Source organism: Kogia breviceps, chromosome 7 (genome assembly GCF_026419965.1).
Source record: "Kogia breviceps isolate mKogBre1 chromosome 7, mKogBre1 haplotype 1, whole genome shotgun sequence".
Lineage (NCBI taxonomy): Eukaryota > Metazoa > Chordata > Mammalia > Artiodactyla > Physeteridae > Kogia > Kogia breviceps.
The window spans coordinates 43,326,457-43,348,988 of record NC_081316.1 but is presented as its reverse complement, the minus strand read 5'-3'; the positions used below and the strand labels follow the sequence as shown (position 1 = coordinate 43,348,988).

Genomic DNA, 22,532 nt, shown 5'->3' with positions numbered 1-22,532 from the left:
TTGGCATAGAGTTGCTTGTAGTAATCTCTAAAAATCTTTTGTATTTCTGTAGTGTCAGTTGTTATGTCTCTTTTTTCATTTCTAATTCTATTGATTTGAGTCTTCTCCCTTTTTTTTCTTAATGAGTCTGCCTAATGGTTTATCAATTTTATTTATCTTCTCAAAGAATCAGCTTATAGTTTTATTGATCTTTGCTATTGTTTCCTTCATTACTTTTTCATTTATTTCTGATCTGATATTTATGATTTATTTCCTTCTGCTAAATTTGAGGTTTTTTTGTTCTTCTTTCTCTAATGTCTTTAGGTGCAAAGTTAGGTTTTTTTATTCGAGATGTTTCCTGTTTCTTGAAGTAGGATTGTATTGCTAAAAACTTCCCTCTTAGAACTGCTTTTGCTGTATCCCATAGGTTTTGGGTCATCGTGTCTCCATTGTCATTTCTTTCTAAGTATTTTTTGATTTCCTCTTGGATTTCTTCAGTGATCACTTCGTTATTAAGTAGTGTATTGTTTAGCCTCCATGTGTTTGTATTTTTTACAGATCTTTTCCTGTAATTGATATCTAGTCTCATAGCATTGTGGTCAGAAAAGATACTTGATATGATTTCAATTTTCTTAAATTTACCAAGGCTAGATTTATGACCCAAGATATGATCTATCCTGGAGAATGTTCCATGAGCACTTGAGAAAAATGTGTATTCTGTTGTTTTTGGATGGATTGTCCTATAAATATCAATTAAGTCCATCTTGTGTAATGTATCATTTAAAACTTGTGTTTCTTTATTTATTTTCACTTTGGATGATCTGTCCATTGGTGAAAGTGGGGTGTTAAAGTCCCCTACTATGATTGTGTTACTGTCGATTTCCCCTTTTATGGCTGTTAGTATTTGCCTTATGTATTGAGGTGCTCCTATGTTGAGTACATATATATTTACAATTGTTATACCGTCTTCATGGATCGATCCTTTGATCATTATGTAGTGTCCTTCTTTGTCTCTTATAATAGTTTTTATTTTAAAGTCTATTTTGTCTGATATGAGAATTGCTACTCCAGCTTTCTTTTGATTTCCATTTGTATGGAATATCTTTTTCCATCCCCTCACTTTCAGTCTGTATGTGTCCCTAGGTCTGAAGTGGGTCTCTTGTGGACAGCATATATATGGGTCTTCTTTTTATATCCATTCAGCCAGTGTGTGTCTTTTGGTGGGAACATTTAATCCATTTACATTTAAGGTAATTATCAGTATGTATGTTCCTATTACCTTTTACTTAATTGTTTCGAGTTTGTTCTTGTAGGTCTTTACCTTCTCTTGTGTTTCTTGCCTAGAGAAGTTCATTTAGCATTTGTTGTAAATCTTGTTTGGTGGGGCTGAACTCTCTTAGCTTTTGCTTGTCTGTAAAGGTTTTAATTTCTCCATCAAATCTGAATGAGATCCTTGCTGGGGAGAGTAATGTTGGTTGTAGGTTTTTTTCCTTCATCTCTTTAAATATGTCCTGCCACTCCCTTCTGGCTTGCAGAGTTTCTGCTGAAAGATCAGATGTTAACCTTATGGGGATTCCCTTGTGTGTTATTTGTTGTTTTTCCCTTACTGCTTTTAATATGTTTTCTTTGTATTTAATTTTTGACAGTTTGATTATTATGTGTCTTGGAGTGTTTATCCTTGGGTTTATCCTGTATGGGACTCTCTGTGCTTCCTGGACTTGATTGACTATTTCCTTTCCTATATTAGGGAAGTTTTCAAGTATAATCTCTTCAAATATTTTCTCAGTCCCTTTCTTTTTCTCTTCTTCTTCTGGGACCCCTATAATTCAAAAGTTGGTGTGTTTAATGTTGTCCCAGAGGTCTCTGAGGCTGCCCTCAGTTCTTTTCATTCTTTTTTCTTTTCTACTCTGTAGTAGTTATTTCCAGTATTTTATCTTCCAGGTCACTTATCCGTTCTTCTGCCTCAGTTATTCTGGTATTGATCCCATCTAGAGTATTTTTCATTTCATTTATTGTGTTGCTCATCATTGCTTACTTCCTCTTTATTTCTTTTAGGTCCTTGTTAAATGTTTCTTGCAATTTGTCTCTTCTATTTCCAAACTTTTGGATCATCTTTACTATCATTATTCTGAATTCTTTTTCAGGTTGACTGCCTATTTCCTCTTCATTTGTTAGGTCTGGTAGGTTTTTATCTTGCTCCTTCATCTGCTGTTTGTTTTTCTGTCTTCTCATTTTTCTTATCTTTTTGTGTTTGGGGTCTCCTTTTTGCAGGCTGCAGATTCGTAGTTCCTGTTGTTTTTGGTGACTGTTCCCAGTGGCTAAGGTTTGTTCAGTGGGTTGAGTAGGTTTCCTGGTTGGGGAGACTAGTGCCTGTGTTCTGGTGGATGAAGCTGGATCTTGTCTTTCTGGTGGGCAGATCCATGTCTGGTGTTGTGTTTTGGGCTGTTGGTAGCCTTATTATGATTTGGGGCATCCTCTCTGCTAATGGATGGGGCTGTAGTCCTGTCTTACTATTTGTTGGGCAAAGGGTGTCCAGCACTGTACGTTGCTGGTCATTAAGTGAAGCTGGGTGTTGGTGTTGAGATGGAGATCTCTGGGAGATTTTCGCCGATTGATATTGCGTGGAGCTGGGAGGTCTCTTGTGGACCAGTGTCCTGAATTTTGTTCTCCCACCCCAGAGACAGAGCCCTGATGCCTGGCTGGAGCGCCAAGAGCCTTTAATCCACATGGCTCAAAATAAAAGGGAGAAAAAATAGAAAGGAAAAAAAGAAAGGAAGGGAGGAAAGATGGAAGGGAGGGTGGAAGAAAGGAAGGAAGGAAGGAATCAAGGAAGAAAGGAAGGAAGAAAAGAAGAAAGCAAGAAAGGAAGGAAGGAAGGGAGGAAGGAAGAGAGGAAAAACGGGAGGAAGGAAGGGAAGAAGGAAGGAAGGAAGAAAGGTAGAAGATAAAATAAAGTAAGATAAAGTAGTTATTAAAATAAAAAATAATTATTAAGAAGAAAACTTTTATTTAAAAAAATGGATCAGTCAGAATCCTAGGACAAATTGTGAAAGCAAAGCTATACAGACAAAATCTCACACAGCAGCACACACATACACACTCACAAAAAGAGAAAAACGGGAAAAAAATAATATATCTTGCCCCCAAAGTCCACCTCCTCAACTTGGGATGTTTCGCTGTCTATTCAGATATTCCACAGATGCAGGGCAGTTCAAATTGATTGTGGAGCTTTAATCAACTTCTTCTGAAGCTGCTGGGAGAGACCTCCCCCTCTCCTCTTTGTTCGCACAGCTCCTGGGTTTCAGCTTTGGACTTGGCCCCGCCTCTTCGCGTAGGTCATCCGAGGGCGTCTGCTCTTCGCTCTGACAGGACAGGGTTAAAGGAGCAGCTGATTCAGGGGCTCTGGCTCAGGCCAGGGGGAGGGAGGGGCATGGATGCGGGGCGAGCCTGCGGTTGCAGAGGCCGGCATGAAATTGCACCACCCCGAGGCGCGCCGCGTTCTCCCAGGGAAGCTGTCCCTGGATCCCGGGACCCCGGCAGTGGCGGGCTGCACAGGCTCCTGGGAGAGGAGGTGTGGAGAGTGACCTGTGCTCACACACAGGTGTCTTGGTGGCGGCAGCAGCAGCTCTAGCATCCCACACCCGTCTCTGGTGTCCGTGCCGACAGCCTCGCTCCCGTTTCTGGAGCTCCTTTAAGCGGTGCGCTTAAACCCCTCTCCTTGCGCACCAGGAAACAAAGAGGCAAGAAAAAGTCTCCTGTCTTTTTGGCAGCTCCGCACCTGTCTCTGTGTGTATTACTTCTTAAAACTGCATTTTTCTCTATAATTACCTCAAAATATTTCATATAAATAAATGCATTAATTAATTAATTTTTCAAAAGTACTTTACTATAGCATCAAAAAAAAGGATAAATCTGACAAAAGATATCTAAGACCTGTAGACTGATAACTACAAAATATTTCTTAGAGAAATTTTAAAAGTCCTAAATAAATGGAGAAATGTCATGCTCATGTACTGTAAAGCCATATTGTTAACAAGTTAAATTTTTTGTTAAAATTGAGCTAAAGGTGCACTGAAATTCCAATCAAAATCTCAGTAGGCTTTTTCAAAATTGACAAGCTAATTGCAAAATTCATATGGAAATGCAAAGAATATAGCCAAAACAGCTCTGAAAAAGAAGAGCAAAGTAGAAAGGATTAACTTACTTGACTTCAAGACAGATCATATTGCTACAGTAATCAAGATAGTAGATCAATGAGATAACAGAGTTAGTTAAGTAGTTGTTGACCTACACATATAATGCTAATTGATTTATCTTTTGCGCGGGGGATTTTGCAAGCAACTTTTTATTAAGGAAATATCAAACATTTACAAAAATACAGAAAATAGTTTAATGAGCAGCTATTTGCAGCTTCACCAATTTTTGACTCTTCAATGTGTTTCATCTATGCCCCAACCTAATTCCCTGTGCCTCCGTGAATTATTTTTAAGCAAACCCCAGATCGCTCCATCACTTCATAGGTAAATACAGTCAATTCTCGTTTTTCTGTGTATCTATGTTCTATAAATTCATCACAAACACTGAATTAGCAAATACTGAACCATTGTTCATGGGGGAAAAACAGGGTTAGGTTCCTGCAAGCGTCTGATCACCTGTGGACAACTGGTCAATACATAGCCTTGTCTTATGCATGTCTGTTTAAAGACATCTGATATAATATATAATGTTGATTTATTAACATTGAACTCATAGTCAGCAACACCATAACTCATAATAGAAAGTGGTTTACCTAATGCATGTTTTTTCTCTGTAATGTACAGCTAATTGATGTTTTTTTTTTATTGGAGTATAGTTGCTTCACACTGTTTTGGCAGTTTCTGCTGTACAGCAAAGTGAATCAGCCATACATATACATATATCCCCTCTTTTTTTGGATTTCCTTCCCATTTAGGTCACAGCGGAGCATCCAGTAGAGTTCCCTGGGCTATACAATAGGTTCCCATTAGTTATGTATTTTATGCATAGTAGTGTATATATGTCAATACCAGTCTCCCAGTTCATCTCACCCCTATTCCCCCTTGGTATCCATATGTTTGTTCTTTGTGTCTGTGTCTCTGTTTCTGCTTTGCAAACAAAATCATCTATACCATTTTTCTAGATTGCACACATATGTGTTAATATACAATATTTGTTTTTCTCTTTCTGACTTACTTCACTCTGTATGAAAGTCTCTAGGTCCATCCACGTCTCTACAAATGACCCAGTTTTGTTCCTTTTTATGGCTGAGTAAATATTGTATATATGTACCACATCTTCTTTATCCATTCCTCTGTTGATGGACGTTTAGATGCTCAACATCACTAATTATTAGAGAATGCAAATCAGAACTACAATGAGGTTTCACCTCACACTGGTCAGAATGGCCAACATTAAAAATTCTACAAACAATAAATGCTGGACAGGGTGTGGAGAAAAGGGAACCGTCTTAACACTGTTGGTGGGAATGTAAATTGATACAGCCACTATGAAAAACGTATGGAGGTTCCTTAAAAATCTAAAAATAGAACTATCATATGACCCAGCAATCCCACTACTGGGCATATACCCAGAGAAAAGCATAATTTAAAAAGATACATGCACCCCAATGTTCATTGCAGCACTATTTACAATAGCCAGGACATGAATGCCAATTAACTTTTGACAATGGAGAGAAGATAGTCTTTTCCAAATGGTGGCACAGAACAACTGGATAACCATATACTAAATAAATTAATTAATTAATAGTTAGATTCCTACCTCATAGCATGAACAAAATGTAACTCAAAATGAATCATAGACATAAACATAAAAATTAAAACTACAGAACATCAAAAAGAAAACAGAAAAACTTTGTGACCTTAGGTTAGGTAACAAACCTAACCTATTGCTTAGTACAACAACAAAAGCACAAAGCATAAAATAGATTGGACTTCATCAACCAAGAACTTTTGCTGTTGGAAAAATGTTAAGACATGCCAGAAACTGCTAAAAAAATTTGCCAGTCTGATACCTGCAAAAGGAATTCTATGAAGAATACAAAAAAAATTCTCAAACCTTAATAACAACTCCATAAAAATGGTAAAATATTCTCACACTCTCTTCACCCAGGAAGATATACAGATGGAAAGTAAGCAAATATAAAGATGCTCAACATCAGCGATCATTAGGGAAATAGAACTTATAACAAAAGGATTCTAGTACCTGCTTATTGTAATCACTAAAATTAAAAAGACTGATCATGTCAAGTGTTGCAAGAACTCTCACATTGGGATGCTGGGAATGTAAAGTGACACAACCATGTGGAAAGAGTATGACAGCTTCTTAAAAAGTTAAACATAAAACTAACCAGATGATCTAGTCATTACAGTTCTAAGTATTTATGCAAAAGAAATAAAGCAAATATTCATAAAATACATATACAAACCTTCATAGCAGCTTTATTTATAATAGCCACAAGCTGAAAATAACACAAGCATCCACCAAAAGGTAAAGGATATGCAAGTTGTGCCATCTACACACAGTGGAATACTGCTCAGTGATGAAGAGGAATGGATTCTTGATCATTGTAACAAGGATGACACTCAATTTAATTTCAACTTAATTATGCTGAGTGAAATTAAACAAAAGTAGTACATAATGTTAAGAGTCTATTTATATAAAATTTTGTAAAAGTGAAAACTTACTCTGGTGATAGAAAGCAGATCAGTAGTAGTCCAGTAATAAGTGTGGTATGAGAAGGGGCTGGGGGGAGAGAATACAAAGGAACACAGGGAAGCTTTGAGGGTGACATATATGTTGATGATCTCGACGATGCTAATTAATGGTTTCATGACTGTATATCTATACGTGAGAACTTTTCAAAGTTATACACTTTAAACATGTGAGCTTATTATATACCTATTATATATCAGTAAAGCTATTTTTAAAAAAATGGCAGCTTCTCATTGACCTAAAATAAAGGTCAGATATTTTTCATAGTATGTGAGGTCCTGCATGATCTTATTCCCTGTCTGCCTCTCCAGTCTCACCTTGAGCCACTCTCTGCTCCCAGTTTTTATATGCCATCATAATTGGCCATTTCATTCTTCAAGGTCTTGTGGTCTTTCCCATCTGAAGGCCTTGCAAATGTCATTCCATCTGCTTTCCCACACTTTGCCTAGTTAACTCTCTTTCATCCTTCAGTTCTCACTGCAATACTTCCTTCAGAAAAGATTCATCAAACACCCTAAATAGTTAAGGTTTTCATAGTAAGAACTTTCCCTGACATTCTCTACTTTATCTTTTTTAAAATTTGTCACAAATTTTATTTAAAATTTTGAGTAAATTTTCAATTAATGTCTACACACACCACAAAAATAGAATAATTTACATATATTTAAATTAAATTTAAATAATTTACATATGCTTTAACAGTTAATACTGTTAAAGAACTAGTTAGATATAATTATGACAGTTTTACATATAAGGAAATAGACTGAGTAATTTTAAGATCACACAAGTACTCATCAATGGCAGTGATTTGAACGCAACCCTCTCTGACTTTAAAGCACACAGTCTCACTTAGTCACTAATGATTCCATGATATAATATCCATTGTGATAGGATACCAGAAAAAAATTTAATCTGGAAGTCAAAGTCAAATGATCTCTAAATAATATGGCAGCAAGTGTATAGGTGGTACTCCCAGACAAGCACTTGGAAGGGTCTAAAATAGGTTGTACTATCTTACAGGTAAGCCAAAGATGGAAATGGAGAGTCCAGAAAATGATCCTGAAATTTGGAGATCAAGATAGGCATCAGGAAGTTAGCAATGAATCCTTGCAAGATAGAGTAAGCACAATGGTATACTAGGTAGGTTGTTGTACTGGGCAAGTTACCAAGGCAAAGATCCAGTAACTAAGTGCAAGATGAGAACCAAGACACCTCCAGGTCTAGACAGAAACTTGTGGAGAAATTTAGAGACTAGAAGAGAGTAAATGTGCCTTGATACTAAGTGCTAGAATGCTGGTTTGCATTTCTAAAACTTCTCCCTGTCCACAACAGACCTTCACATTACCACTCCCTTATTACCCCATTCCAAGTTCAAGGATGTCTTAGAAGAATTAATCTACAAATCTGAAGATTCCAGATGTAGGAGTCACATGGTAATAGCATAAGGCAGAAGACAAAGAAGCTGGAAATTGCAAATATTAACTCAGTATTCAATTATCTCAGTATTTGTTTGCAATAGCCAGATGTTATAATATAAATTGCATTCATTGTCTATTCTATTTTTTTCTTTTCTAAATTAAAAAAAGAGCTTATCTGATAAGGATTTGCAACTTGAATCAGTAGACAGGCTTTTGGTTAAATGACACTGTCACTTGACAGGTAAAAAACATCATGGTATTCAAAATTCTTCATCCTCCAAGTGGATCAGTGACCTAAAGTATAGGAGTGTTCATAAACTATCTTTGTAATATATTGCCTCCTGGCAGTGAGGAAGGACTTAAATTAAGAGCTAAAATACTACCAATATCTAAGATACATTTATTTCTTTAAAGGGGGTGACTTTTTAAGCCAAACTTCTCACCTGCTAGATTAGAATTTACACCAGTCAGTAAAAAGTAGACATTTTCACGATATTAACAATCTGCACAAACTGTAGTAATTTAACTATATTTCAATAAAGTGTGTCATTCTCACAAGAGAAGGCTTATTTGTTTATAAAAAATATAATCTTTGCTTTCAAATAAATCTTTTTGTAGCATGTGTATTTTTGTGATTGAAATGGAATAAGTACATATATTCTATTTTTACAGAAATAGCGCTATCTAAATAACAGAATTTTTCATTGACCATCTTAAATGGATTATATAACTTTAGAGACCACTGTGTTTTCCAAATGTCTCATGAATATCCTTGCTAGACATAAATTACAGTCAAATCCTCTATTCCTAGCTTGGCTTGCTTCTAAATTTGGCTCCCTTCTCATACATTGTAAGTCAAATTTGACCCATATTGAAAAGAGTATGATGTTTTTAAACTGGTCTCTTTATGGATAATATATGTAAGTATAAATTAATAAGCAATATTCAGCAGCCTAGAATCTAATCCAATTGTTAAAAGTTCAATGCTGTCCATAACCATCAGTTCTTGACTGATTGGCAAAACTGAATATATATTTTAAAATAACATAAAGGATGTTGATAAACTGATTTAACCATCATTCTTGTATCTTAAATAGTTTAATGCTATCATGTTGCCCTGCAATAAACTATTCTTTTCAGAACTAGGAGGATCCAATTTTAGGATTTTAAGTTCACTGAGACCTTTGGTTTTCTACCAAAAGTAGCACAGACTGTTACTTCCTCTTTCCTAAAAGAAGTCAGTCTAAATCCTAGTGGCATATCAAATAAAATCACAACAGCCATTTCTGTTATGTCTCGGGTTGCTTCAGTAGGTCGATGCACTGGTGAAATAATAGGTTATACTTCAGGAGCATAAGAGGGAGAAAAGGACAAAAATTCTAATTAAGTTTGATATCCTTATATTTCTGGAATGATAAATACACAGGAGAATATGGTAATCCTGAATGTCAACCTCATTTTCACAGAACTTCTAAAAATTTTTAATAATGTTTTAATTTCTCACCTTCATATAAGACTCAAGATCCAGTTTTGATAAAGGTCTTGAAAGAGCCCAAATGCAAACTCAGATGTCATGTTTTTATGTTTGAAAAGTGCAGTGCGAGCAGCCCAGGTTTCAGATATTAGGTCTGTCACGTCCTTGCTACACTGGTTGCACTGCAGAGAAACCACCATAAATCATCTCGAGGCTGTATACAATTAATTTTATGTTTGTACTTGTCCTCCTCTATGTTTTTATGCTGTTTCTTTATATGTTTGATTTTTGAGGTCATTCTTGGTTTGAGGTGAAATACCTCAAGCTTAATATTAAAATAACGCTGGTGACACTATAGTATAAGTTTTAATAACCAAATTCAGGGTCACCTTTTTTTCCACAAGTTTTAAAAGGAACTGTCATAAAGTTGTCAAAAGAAAAATAACCTGTAACTCCCTAACCCTTTTAAATATAAGAAGGTATTATGTGGGTTTATTGCATAATTTCTTAAAGGGCAAAGCATTTCTACTATGACTGCATATTTTCACAGTGATCCTTTACCTTATTTATTATTACTGGGAAGTGGTTTCAGACTTCATGAGAGTTTCTTACCACTTAGTTGATTTGCAGTAAAAGAGGAAAAAAAACCCTTTTTAATAATTTTCAGAATAGCTATTCTTCCAGACGGGAGTCTACGGATCCTAAATGCTTCCAAAACAGATGAGGGAAAGTACGTTTGCCAAGGGGAAAATGTCTTTGGTTCTGCTGAAATCATAGCTTCCGTTTCTGTGAAAGGTAAGAAAATGTGGCTAAATGTTTTATAAGCATAATTTCATGGGCTTATCAGAAAGTGAATAAATATAGCGTGCATGTATGTGTATTTGCACGTATGTGTGTGCATGTTCCTGTTCAAGAAATATACTGTACACAAAGAACTAACACAGTCGAATTGTCCCTTTCCATTATTTAGGGGACTATGAAGAAAGGAACACCTTGTTGGTAGAAATTTAAATATTATGCTATGAACAAAATATGTGGTAGGATAAAGAAAGCTTTCTGACGTTTCAGTCGATGTCTCAAAATTTAAAAGTATGCCAACAGTATAAAAATATATTCCTGAATCAAGATTAATTTTAGCATCAATCAGTAATATTCCTTTGTTACCACTTCAACTGGGGATTTGGGGCGAAAAAAAGAGTCGCAGGAGGACGTGAACATGTGGTGTTGAAATATACATCAAATGAACTGACACCAGAGTTACTCTTTGATTTCTGCATCAATGGAATTTTCATACACTGTAATTTTTCAGTATTATAAATATTACTGCTTAAATGTTTCTGTTAGTTTTCTAGTTCTAAAGTGAACTAGATTCCAAGTCTAGAACCTTCTTTTGAGACTACCTGTCTTTGTTTAATACTAAGAAAATCTCCTATCTTAGACATTCTCTTCATCTGGTAAAGGGATACTTTCCACGATGAAGTATATCACTATTTTTTTCCATTTGTGCATGTAGTAGATAATGACTCATACTTTGGCCACAAAAAATATAGTAATGTTCATTTTCCCCTTTCTTTAGAAAGAGAAATGTAATTAAAATAGCCAGCACTCTGATATTTTAGAAAAGAGGCAAACATCCAGGGAAGGAAGGAACATAATTTTACAAATGTCTTCACTTATAGCATACATTACTGGAATCCAAGTCAGTCTTCCAGTCCGGGTCTCATTCCTTGTGTGTGCTAAACAACTTTTTTCATAGTGAGGCAATGCTGGATCCACAGACTTTTTAAATTTAATAATAACAAAAATGTTCTCTGTTAATGACGAGTTAAGTGGAATATTTAGTTACTCAGAACATTCCAATTCTCAAAAAGTTTAAATTGCAGTATGCTGTGATGATCTGTCTTCTCTGGTGAAGCCAGAATTTAGAATGCCTCACAGAATATTTGACTTCCAGAATGTTAGTAATTTACAGTGGCATTCCTTTCCTGGTATCGCTCTTTCTGAGACTACTTTGAAGGATGCTGCATATTAAAGGATCTTATCAGTGGTTAACAATGGTCCTTCATCAGACTATGCTGCTGCAAACAGTAGAGCTGAAATAGGAAAATTAGGATATTTTTTCATCTGTGTCAGGCTTCTTGAGGCATCTACAATCAGGAACCTAATTAGGAAAAAAGAAAGTGTCAAAATCCTGTCTCCATCACCTCCCTACTTTATTCAAAAAAATATCATATTGCAGTTGTTTGATCATTAGCTTAACTAACCCTTAGATGTACAGCTGGTATTAGCCTTTATTGGTTTAAAGTTGCTCTAAACCCAGTAAAAATGTATCTATTTTTTAAAAATTTAACTGAATCATTAGTTAATGTAAACATTTTTTCTCAAAAAAATTTCTATTCAATATTTTGCATTTTTTTAAGATCTCAATGAAAGCATCCACAGTCTATTAAAGGGGATATTTTATAATCAACCAGAGGTGCCTCTTCTACTCCTTTACTTACAAGGTTGTGTAAACTATAAAGCGAATACAAGCTGGTATAGTAGCAATAGTATAGTTTTTATCTCCTTTAAGATAGTGATTTGAAGGGAGGTGCTCTGTATAACATTTAAAGTGAACTCACTTGAATTATTCCTCTTTAGGTGTAAAGCATTTTTTATTGTAAAAATTCTTTTATTTATACTTGATGATCCTTGAAGGTGGACAGGGAGGCTACAGCTTCTTTTCTCTAATGTTCCTCCTTCCAGAGCACCAAATGCTCTTTCCAGTTATGTAGTCTTTCCTCTTTTTTATCCAAGCTGACTTCTTAACAGGAATAGGGACTTTTAAATCATCTGTTCCCTACAAATGCCTAGTAAAATGCCCTAACATACAAAATGGTAATATTTCAATTAATAATAGTTTATTAAAAGATATGTAACTGGAGCAACTATATTACATAGATTCCTTGCTTAAGTTTTTCTCTATTATTTAAGATACAGAATGAAGGTGAAAACTATACATTATGCTAATTAACATATTTTTATTTCTATAGAACCTACAAGAATCGAACTTACTCCTAAAAGAACAGAGTTAACAGTGGGAGAAAGCGTCGTCCTTAACTGCAAAGCAATTCATGATGCTAGTTTGGATGTCACTTTCTACTGGACACTGAAAGGACAGCCTATCGATTTTGAGAAAGAAGGTGGACATTTTGAAAACATCAGGGCCGTAAGTTAATAAAATTTTATTCTTTGAGTAATAATACTTTTAGAAATTTAGACTCAAATGTAAAAACTTTCTTATCTGTGAAATGTTAAAGAAAAATTAGGACAAAATTCAAATTGATTCAAACAGTTATTTTATTTCATTATTTTATGTTTTGTCAAACTGAAAGTAATATTTATTTTAAACTCCCCCAGTAAGAAATTGGGAATACTTGATTATGCAGATCTGCCATTTTTTTCTATTTGATTAGTATTGTCAATATTTACACCTTACTTCTCAAAAGTTATGTGGCTATATAAACATAAAAGTGTTATTTAAATCATTCTTAGCAATTATATTACAATAAATAAATGAAATAAGCCTGCCTGTCCTACTCCTGAAGAGATAGTAATTCCTGGAGATTCTTTAATCTCTCACAGGCTATAGAGCTTAAACATGAAATCCAAAGTCAGAAATGCACATTAGCCTTAGACAAACATTCACAGACATGCTCATTTCTCATCTGCCAAATCTTTCCTTGTAATATCTTCTTTTATATATCTACGTGACAATCAGCTAAATGGAGTAAGAAATCTTTTGAACCAAATTCTATAGTATGATCATAGTGTCTTAACAGAGAAGTAGAAAAATGCTCTTTTCCCCCACTGGCTTTTTCAAAACATAAAAGAGTAACATAATGATGGAGAGAGACAAGGGCAATGGAACTCGGGTGGCAGAGAGAGATTTTGGCTGAAGTATCTCTTCTATATTGGTTAAAGAGGTGGATCCAAATACAAACTATGCCTTCAAATACAATTTAAAATGCTACCACATACTTATTAACATCAGTTTATTCTTCTGTAAACATTTTGGGAAGCACTGGTAGACCACAGCTGTAATGAGCCCAAACATATAAAACTTGGCTTGGATTGAATTTTATTTTAAAGGTAATGTGATACAGTGGGAAAAGTCCTAGACCCAAAGTAAGGAATTTTCTGGGTCAAGACCCAGCTCAGTCCTTAATCAGCTGTGTAACAAAAAGCCAGTCACTTGATTTGCCTTGGCATTAATCTCATAGAGCACTAAAGTGAGGAAGTTGGACCAGATAATTTCTAAGACCCCTTCTTACTCTAGAATTTGATAAATTTGTATTAGCAGAATAGTAAAAATGAATTTTCTTTGCTGCATTTGCCAATGTAACTTAAAGTAAACATTTCTTTCTAAATTATTCCTTTCATCCTGATTTACTTTGCAGTTAATGAGAGAGACTGTATAAATAAGAAAAAATTACCCAACTGCATTATTCACATCTCATTAAATAAATCAATTTTAATTGTCAATGGTTATGTTATATACAAAATATTTAGATCATGTTAAACTCATTTTCCTCAAATTTGCAATTTTTCTTTTTTATTTACCTTGGGTCGATCATAGCTTCAAATTTTGAATAAATTTTATGCTATGAATGTCATAAAACAAAACCAGAAAAATATGACACAAAAATATTACATTTGAAAAAAAAATGCCATCAAAAATATTTCTTCTTAGAATTACCTGTAAACATTCATTTTGAGTGATCAGAAATATAAAGAAAAAATATGTCAAAACTAAATTTGGTTTTTCTTCATAGAAGCAGGATCCCTCTTTATTTTAATATATCAGTAGAGAAATTAATGGTCTGATAAATTATATGAATTCTTGTTTTTGTCTCTTATATGTTACCACTTTAGTTTCATGTCCATTCATTTGTATCAATAAATACCTTTAATCCTTTTCATAAGGTTGGCAGTTAATAATACCTGCTGTATCTCTCTTTACACATATGCTGTTCCTGCCCTTGAGAATTACAAAATTGACTCCTTACTCCATGCAAACCTATATTGCTACAAGCCATAATAAATTAAGCTCAGTTTGTAGACAGTGATAATAAACTCCAGAATAGAAAAATAAAGCAAAGTAATATATTGAGAAGTGAGAAAAATATTTAGCTTAAGGTTATGTAGGATATATCATTTTAGCTTATTTTTAAAAATTAATAGAAATATGTTTGTACTTAAAATATTTGGAAGCTTCAAAACTGCAAAGTGTAGAAGAAATTGTCTATTTCCTCTACCCCAATTACCTCAAACACTGATTGGGTCCTGGCTGGCTTCAAGGACATACATGGGAGAGAATCTCATTCTGTGACTTGAAAAAGTCAGAGAACAAAAAGGAAAACATTCTATCCCCATCCTGCCTTTCACCTTGTGAAATATAATATGTCTGAGAAATAACATGTTTTAGAAGGAGGGATGAAAGTGTTATAAAGAAGTGAGATTTAGGAAGGCCTCTGGTCATGTGGATACTTTCTGTTTGAGAGGCCAATTGAAGACTGAGAATAAGAGGGAAGGCCAGGGCTCAGAAGAGAGCCTAGTGGGGTGATCTATGGTTTGCTTTGAGTTTCAAAGGAGAGCCATTGAAGAGACCTTAGGGGTCTAGGCTGGTCCAACAGAGTAAGAAAGCCCAGCAGGATTCAGGACTTAAGCAGGAATAGAGTGTGCCTTTGACTGAAGTACTCTTTAGGTTAACTGACCTGGCCCTAACCCACCAGTGGGTGATTGAATGGGGGTGAATCAGAAGAGAAAGCATATTAACACTGCATAGTGTCAAATGAATCAACCAAATATCTGAAAAAAAACAAAAAGATACCAATTGTGTTGATACTTTCTATCTTGTAATGCCAAAATATAGCTTAATGAAGTTCTCTACTTTTCAACTAGTTATAGTGATATCTTTTATACAGAGCCATTGGTTTACAGATGAAGCTTTAGGAAAAATTTCATGTGTAACTTTTATAACATTATAGACAAGGTATATTTATGTTTTAAATAAAACAGTGCTTTTGGATTGCAAGAGAGTGAATAAATAAACATATAATCACATCAGGTTAAAAAAATAATAGCTATTGCTTTGAAATCTATAATGAAAATTCTTCTATTTCTCTTGCCTCTTGACTTAGGCCATGTTTTACAAACGAGTGCATCCATTACTGAAGCCACTGTTCAAAGGCTCCAAACAATCAATTAGTCTGTAAACATTTGATCCAATTCACCCAAATCCCTTTTTTGGCAATGATATGAGTTAACTGAAGGTGGCAAATTAGTGAGACTATTCTTAAGATTTAATTTAGATTCAATTGTACAAGCAAAGGGCTGTGCAGGATCCAAGTTAAAATACATGGCCTTTCACCCCTAGGAGAGCACAGATTAAGGAGACAGACAGCAGGGTGGGCTAGTAATCTGCTATCACAGTGCTATCACCAGAGAACTCTACATACAGCTGGCAGAAGAATTTGGTATTTGAACTGGACCTGGATTGGTTGGATTTTTCCAGATGGCTAGGAGGAGAAACTGCATATCAGACAGAGCGAGCAGGTGAAGCAAAGACAAGGCAGAGAGTTTAGAGCACGTCTCAGGAACAGTGAGGAACCTGTAGCCCTGATGGCATAGTGAAGACACAGAGTAGAGAATAAGTCACTATGTGTTTGAATACATTTAAAGGAGAGCAGCAGAGGCCTCATTGTTAAAGGCACTGATTTCTGAGCCATGGAATTTGGGTTTTATTTGGAATGCAACAGGGAGCCATGTGACTCAGATTTGTTCTTTAAGAAGATAATTCTGACAGCTGTGTGGAGCAGGGGTTGAACATCAGGCAGACTTTACATTCATTCCAGGCAGGTTAAGCAGAGGTTACAATGAGGAATCTACCATTATAAGCTTCAGCCTTAAATAACCACCCTGTTATCAAATAATCATTTGCAATCATGCTTTGGCACAATTGTGTTTTGACACAATTTTTTATGTTGGTCAGAGGTCTTTGAGAACTTCTTAATACTCTCAGGATGTCTGAACAGCACCTGAACATGGCCATGTGACTCCAAAGCCACAGTCTTAATGGAGGACTATGGTGATCCATTGTTCTCCAGAGACTTGAAATCCCTAATTATTCATTCAAGATGTAAGCTAGTTTTAATCCCTAAAACGCATAAAGATCAGTTACACTGAATATCATGGAAGCCTGTAATTTGTTCCTTTTGGAGCAGAGAAAAAAACCAAACATCTGTAATCAGAAAGGTTGGCAAAAGAAGAATTGCCCTTTCCATTGTGAGCTCTCCAAATGTGATAATTTGTAACTAAATGGGCAACCAAATCAAAGTGCACTATTTGATGGTCCTTCATACTCACTCAATCCTCTGGTTATAACAATACACTCAGGAAAGCAGAGTAGGAATGTTTGACTCCAGTTTTAAATGAGGAAACAGAAGCATAAGACTTTTCCAGGCCACATGAATTCTAAATTGGGGTAACAATATTAAATACACTGTGATTTTTAAACTATGTTATGTTGATTCTCCTTTATAAAGCTTACCCTCTCCATATTCATTGACCATTATGTGTTCAGCCCTTGTCTATAAACTGTGGGAAATAAAAATAAAAGGGAGATTTGGTCTGGTCTTCAATAAATGTAAAGATGGCATAGAACATAAAGTAATTCAAGAAAAATATGACCATAAAAAGAATTACTAATTTTTTATTAGAGCCAAATACTGTTGGAGACAAGAAAAGAAAGAGATTAATGTGAATTTTTTTATCACTGTGGAGAAAAGTGAAGAAAGGAATTAATTTAGCACCTGCTATATGCCAAGCACTCAGCTTTTATATATATATTTATATATATAAGTATATATACACACATACAATAGTTCATCAATTCCTCATAACAATCATATAAAGTAATATTATTTGGGAAGAAGGTACCACCTGACCTAGACCTCAGAGGATGAGTAGCATTAGGATAGGAAAAGAAAAAAGAGAAAGTCAACCTTAGATCAGAAAAGATATTGCATCTCAGGGTTACGAGGGATCCTGGAGATTATTGAGTTAGTCCTAGATTGGTACATGGATTCTCCATCAGTATCAGAGTCCACTGTAATCCTTTTAGTGATGAGGAACTCACTCCTCTGATGTAGTCCATTCCATTACCATCCAGATCTGAATGTCAGAAAATTAGAAAGTAGGAATAATTATGACAATCTGTATACTAAGCATAGGAATCATAAGGGAACATGCCTTATTCATAGCCCTGATTTGTGTGGAGTATTAGGTGGGTGAAGGGGCCAGAATATAAACTCCTTAATACCGTAAGATTTTTTATTAGCTGAAAGTCATAGCCTATGTCAGTCTTCTTATCATGGTTACTTCTGTTCCTAGTTTGTCTTCTTAGGAATTAACCACTATTTCTTAAGGAGTAAAAATGTCAGAGTAGAAGACAGCAAGTGCTCAACTGGTACTGTTCTCTTTCCCAATGGATAAAAGTTAATGTTGTAAAAATAAATGAAATCACTGGACATACTGCCAGGGTTTACTGCGGCACAAAGCTCTTAAGACTTCGAGACCATCAGCTGCACCATCTTCTTCATCATATTAGCAGGTGTAAGTCTTGGAGGCACTTCATAACTAATCAGAAAATGTATGAAAGGCAGAGAATCAACAGTTCTACCAAAGTCACAAGTTCTCTTTCTTTCATTCTGCTCACTAGTAATAGTCGTACTTCCAAGTAGTATGGCCTCCTGGACTCTGAGCCCTACCCCTCCTTGTCTGGCAAAGGGCTTGTCCATCCTCATCACTCAATTTCTTGCTTCCTGGATCTTTGTCTTGCTCTGAATCCTGGTAATTCACCAAGTTTCTGTACAGAACTCTGCTGTAATCTTTTGACTGCATATATTAGCTTTATAACAGTTTTCTCCTAGTCTCTCACCTAGTTTAACAAAAGAAATTACATTGTCACTTTAATAGGACAGAATACAGTAATAACCAACCAAAGCTTGGGAGCTAAAGAGAGGTTACACTCAAAGGTCCAAGAATGTTCAGATCATTCCAGAAAGTGTACCACATCCATGCTCCCTGCTTGTCTGTGTTAGAGAATGTGCCTCCATCTACTCTCTTCTCAAAGTAGTAACAGTTCCCATGGCAGAAGAGAATACACATCTTCTTAGTATGTGTATGTTTCATGCAGTCACATGAACATGACCAAAATATGCCATTAAAACTTGTGATTCTGTGACATTTTATGTATTAATGACATAAGCTAAACTATGGGGTCCCCCAAAGCAAAGGCTAATATTGTTTTATTTATTTATTTATTTGTTTGTTTGTTTGTTTTTGTGGTACGCGGGCCTCTCACTGTTGTGGCCTCTCCCGTTGCGGAGCACAGGCTCCGGACGCGCAGGCTCAGTGGCCATGGCTCACGGGCCCAACCGCTCTGCGGCATGTGAGATCTTCCCGGACCGGGGCACAAACCCGTGTCCCCTGCAACGACAGGCGGACTCTCAACCACTGTGCCACCAGGGAAACCCCTGTTTTATTTTTGATCACTTTGTATGTCCATACAACAGCCACTCTGTCAATATTTGTTGAAGAAAAAAATAAACAACAAAAATAAAAACTGTAAAAGCATTTTCTCAGCTTAGCCCACTACTGCATTATTTCACGTTTTAACATAATTAATTAACTACTGCATAAAATTCTGCTAAATTATATTGCAGAATAGTTTATTTCATTGATTTTTTATGCAAAATTGGACATTCACTTTAGCCCAGTTTGGAACTGAATAGAAGATGACTGCCTTAGATGACATCGAAGGCAGCCTATTATTGAGAGACTCTTCCTTAAATCTTGGGCTGTTCACCTGAGTAATCTGTTGACCACAATACCCCATCATGATCATAGCTGGTGGTAACACCATATAGATTATCCACCTCCATTTTTATTCGAATTGTCATCTGGCCCTACAAAGCAAAATTTGAAGTGCGCCTCATGACTTTTTGTAGTTTGTCAGATGTAGTCCAATCAGGTAATGCTTCCAAAGTCACACATATTAAAAGACAGTTTTAGCCATCTAAGTCACAAGCTTCACTTTGTTCATTTAAAGGTAGTCCACCAAAACAAACCTTCTGGGTATGGTATTATGGTGACCATATAGAGCTTTTTTGTTCATTTAGAGGCTCCACTTTTGACAGCTGTTTTTATCTTTATGATACATTTACATAGCATTATGGGTAATATAAAAGTTACTAGTTTCTCTGCAATGTGCTTTAGTGCAGAACTGCAGGTTTACTTTTTGTTTTGGGTTTGGGTTTTTTTGAAAGAGAGACAGGGAAAATAGAGCTTCTTGAAGAGAAAGGCAATTTTAGTATTGGCCATGCTGAGAAAAATCAGATCAATAGCCTGTGTTGTGTGACCTCTGAGAGGAAAAATATACCATACTTCCCAGAGTCTGTCATCAGAGCCAGGTGAAATCTTTCAGGTTATTGGATGGGGAAAAGTGGGCAGTAAGAAATAGAAAACACTCCTTTATCTCTTAACAGAATTTGCTTTCCAAGATTGTAAACTCCAGATATTAAAAATGCTTTTAGCTCACTACCTCCAGAAATTAAGTGCTTACATGTTTAGGACTCCATATTTTTTTCTCTTTTGGAAGTTTTGCTTTTCTCCAAAATTATTTTCCCATTTCATGCATATATTAACTCAAATCCAATCAAAGAAATATTTAATCCTGAATGAAGTGCTTCTGTCTTTGGTAATGTGACCACTGGTAGGCCCCAGTAAGTTTTTGCAACTATTGTTATTGCTTTTAAACTTGACCATGAAGCCTATCTGATTTTTTCCAGTGATGTTTATTAAACCAAGTTCTTACCTAATTCTAAGTCATTTTCAACAGTGAATTACTTGCTTAAACTTATTAGTCTTTCTAATGTGTAACAACCTTCTAATATAAATTTTCATGCAAAATAACCCTCCAAATATTTTGAGTTACAGTTCAGAATTTTCATTGTATTTATTCATTATTACTCTAAATTTCTATTAATTACCATGGAATTGTACATTGAAGAATAATCAATGGAGTTTGACTCCATACCTCCTTCTGCATCCCAATCTGACAGAGACTTATTTTTATGCAACAGCAAAATCTTTATAAATTATATATGTACTAAATGGTTTAGAATGAATAAATGAATTAGTAAATAAAGTATCAAATGTTCAAGTTACTGAAATGAGTTGCTAAATTATCTTCAGAGCCTAATACTCATCTTTTCTCAATATTCTAATTTTGTACATAATCCTTGTTTGCTTTTATTTCTTTCTTAAGAGGCCACTATTCAAATCTTGGTAATTTTTTAAAATACCTCTCTCCTTGTTTTCTTGTACTCCTCTCCCATTCATCATTCACTTTGATTCATGGGCCTGTTAAAATGAGTCGTCTTAGGAAGGATAACTAATCGTGTCAATTTCCCTGAGGATACCAGAGGCCATTGTAGTAGATGCTATGGAGTGTTGCCCAGATTCCCCTTTCAAGACTGAGGCACTCTTTCCCTAAGCCATAGAAAGTATTGTCAGCTGATGGCTCTAAGCTGAGTCACTGTCTGGGAATGGCTCTCAGCTAAAGAGTGTTTTCTGTCCCAAGTTATGCCCCACCCTCCAGCCCATAACCAAGGGTAAGGGCGAGGAATGCATAGGGATGGTTAAAAAGGCTGAGTCTCTTGCCTTAAAGCAGGACAGCTCTGAAGGGTCTCTCAGCCACAGAGCTCCCTGTGGGTTAAACTGAGGCTTTTGTCATGACTGCATCACAGTTAAACTCCCCCTCTGCTCAATTCTGCTTTCTTCATGTTCCCCATAAACGCGGATCCCAATGGCATTCCCCAGTGGAGTCTCCATTTCAGAGTCTGTTTCTCTGAAATCCTGACCTAAGACAGCCATGATGGCAAATGTCATCACCGAGAAAGCACTTGAAGCAGGTATGAGTAATAATAAAAAGCAATGATAATAGTTCTCATCCACTGAATGCCTACTAAGTAGCTGGAAACATGCTAAAGTTTTCAAGCATCATTTCTTTTACTTCCCACAAATATCCTATGATGTAGGAATTGGTTTTGTTTTCGTTTGGGGTTTGTTTTTGACAAAAAAAGACACAAATTCAGAAAGATGAGCAACTTTTTCAAATTTAAACAATTGTGGTATGGAAGAGTTATTATTCAAATGAATTCTGAACTCCAATACCACACTATCTCCCAACATGTAGTAACAAACCTAGAGCATATCTATAACTATTTGGGGAGATAACATTGTAAATTCCCTTCTTTCTCAATCAGTTTAATGTTAAATTATATCATCTTGTGAATAACATAGATAAATATCCTTCATCTGTTTTAGAATTTTTGGGTCAATTATTCTCATGGCTGATAAGATTTTCACATATTCATCTAAAGTTACTCCTATAAAGTTTATGATTATGTGGTTACATTTACACTATACAAGTTCTTTTTTCTAACATTTGTAAACTTTACTATTATGAGCAATATTCTGTCCCTTTGCCAAAAATACGTTTACATATATATATATATATATATTTTTTTTTTTTTTTTTTTTTTTTTTTTTTGTGGTACATGGGCCTCTCACTGTTGTGGCCTCTCCCGTTGTGAAGCACAGGCTCTGGACGCACAGGCTCAGCGGCCACAGCTCACGGGCCCAGCCGCTCCACGGCATGTGGGATCTTCCCGGACCGGGGCACGAACCCGCGTCCCCTGCATGGGGGAGGGTTGAGGCGGACTCTCAACCACTGCGCCACCAGGGAAGCCCCTGTTTATATATTTTTAAAGGCAACGCTACCAATCAGGCTCTTCAATGTTTAG

General features: G+C 35.7%; 1 protein-coding gene across 5 annotated transcripts in view; it reads left to right on the top strand.

The window, feature by feature from the left end:
* CNTN5 (contactin 5) overlaps positions 1–22,532 on the top strand; it is a 1,356,013-nt gene that overhangs the window by 1,183,571 nt on the left and 149,910 nt on the right. For all 5 annotated transcript variants that reach the window (XM_067038233.1, XM_067038231.1, XM_067038232.1 and 2 more), the window contains 2 exons: positions 10,289–10,416; positions 12,654–12,829. In XM_067038233.1, coding sequence (XP_066894334.1) covers positions 10,289–10,416; positions 12,654–12,829 — 304 coding nt within the window. The remainder of the gene's footprint in view (positions 1–10,288; positions 10,417–12,653; positions 12,830–22,532) is intronic.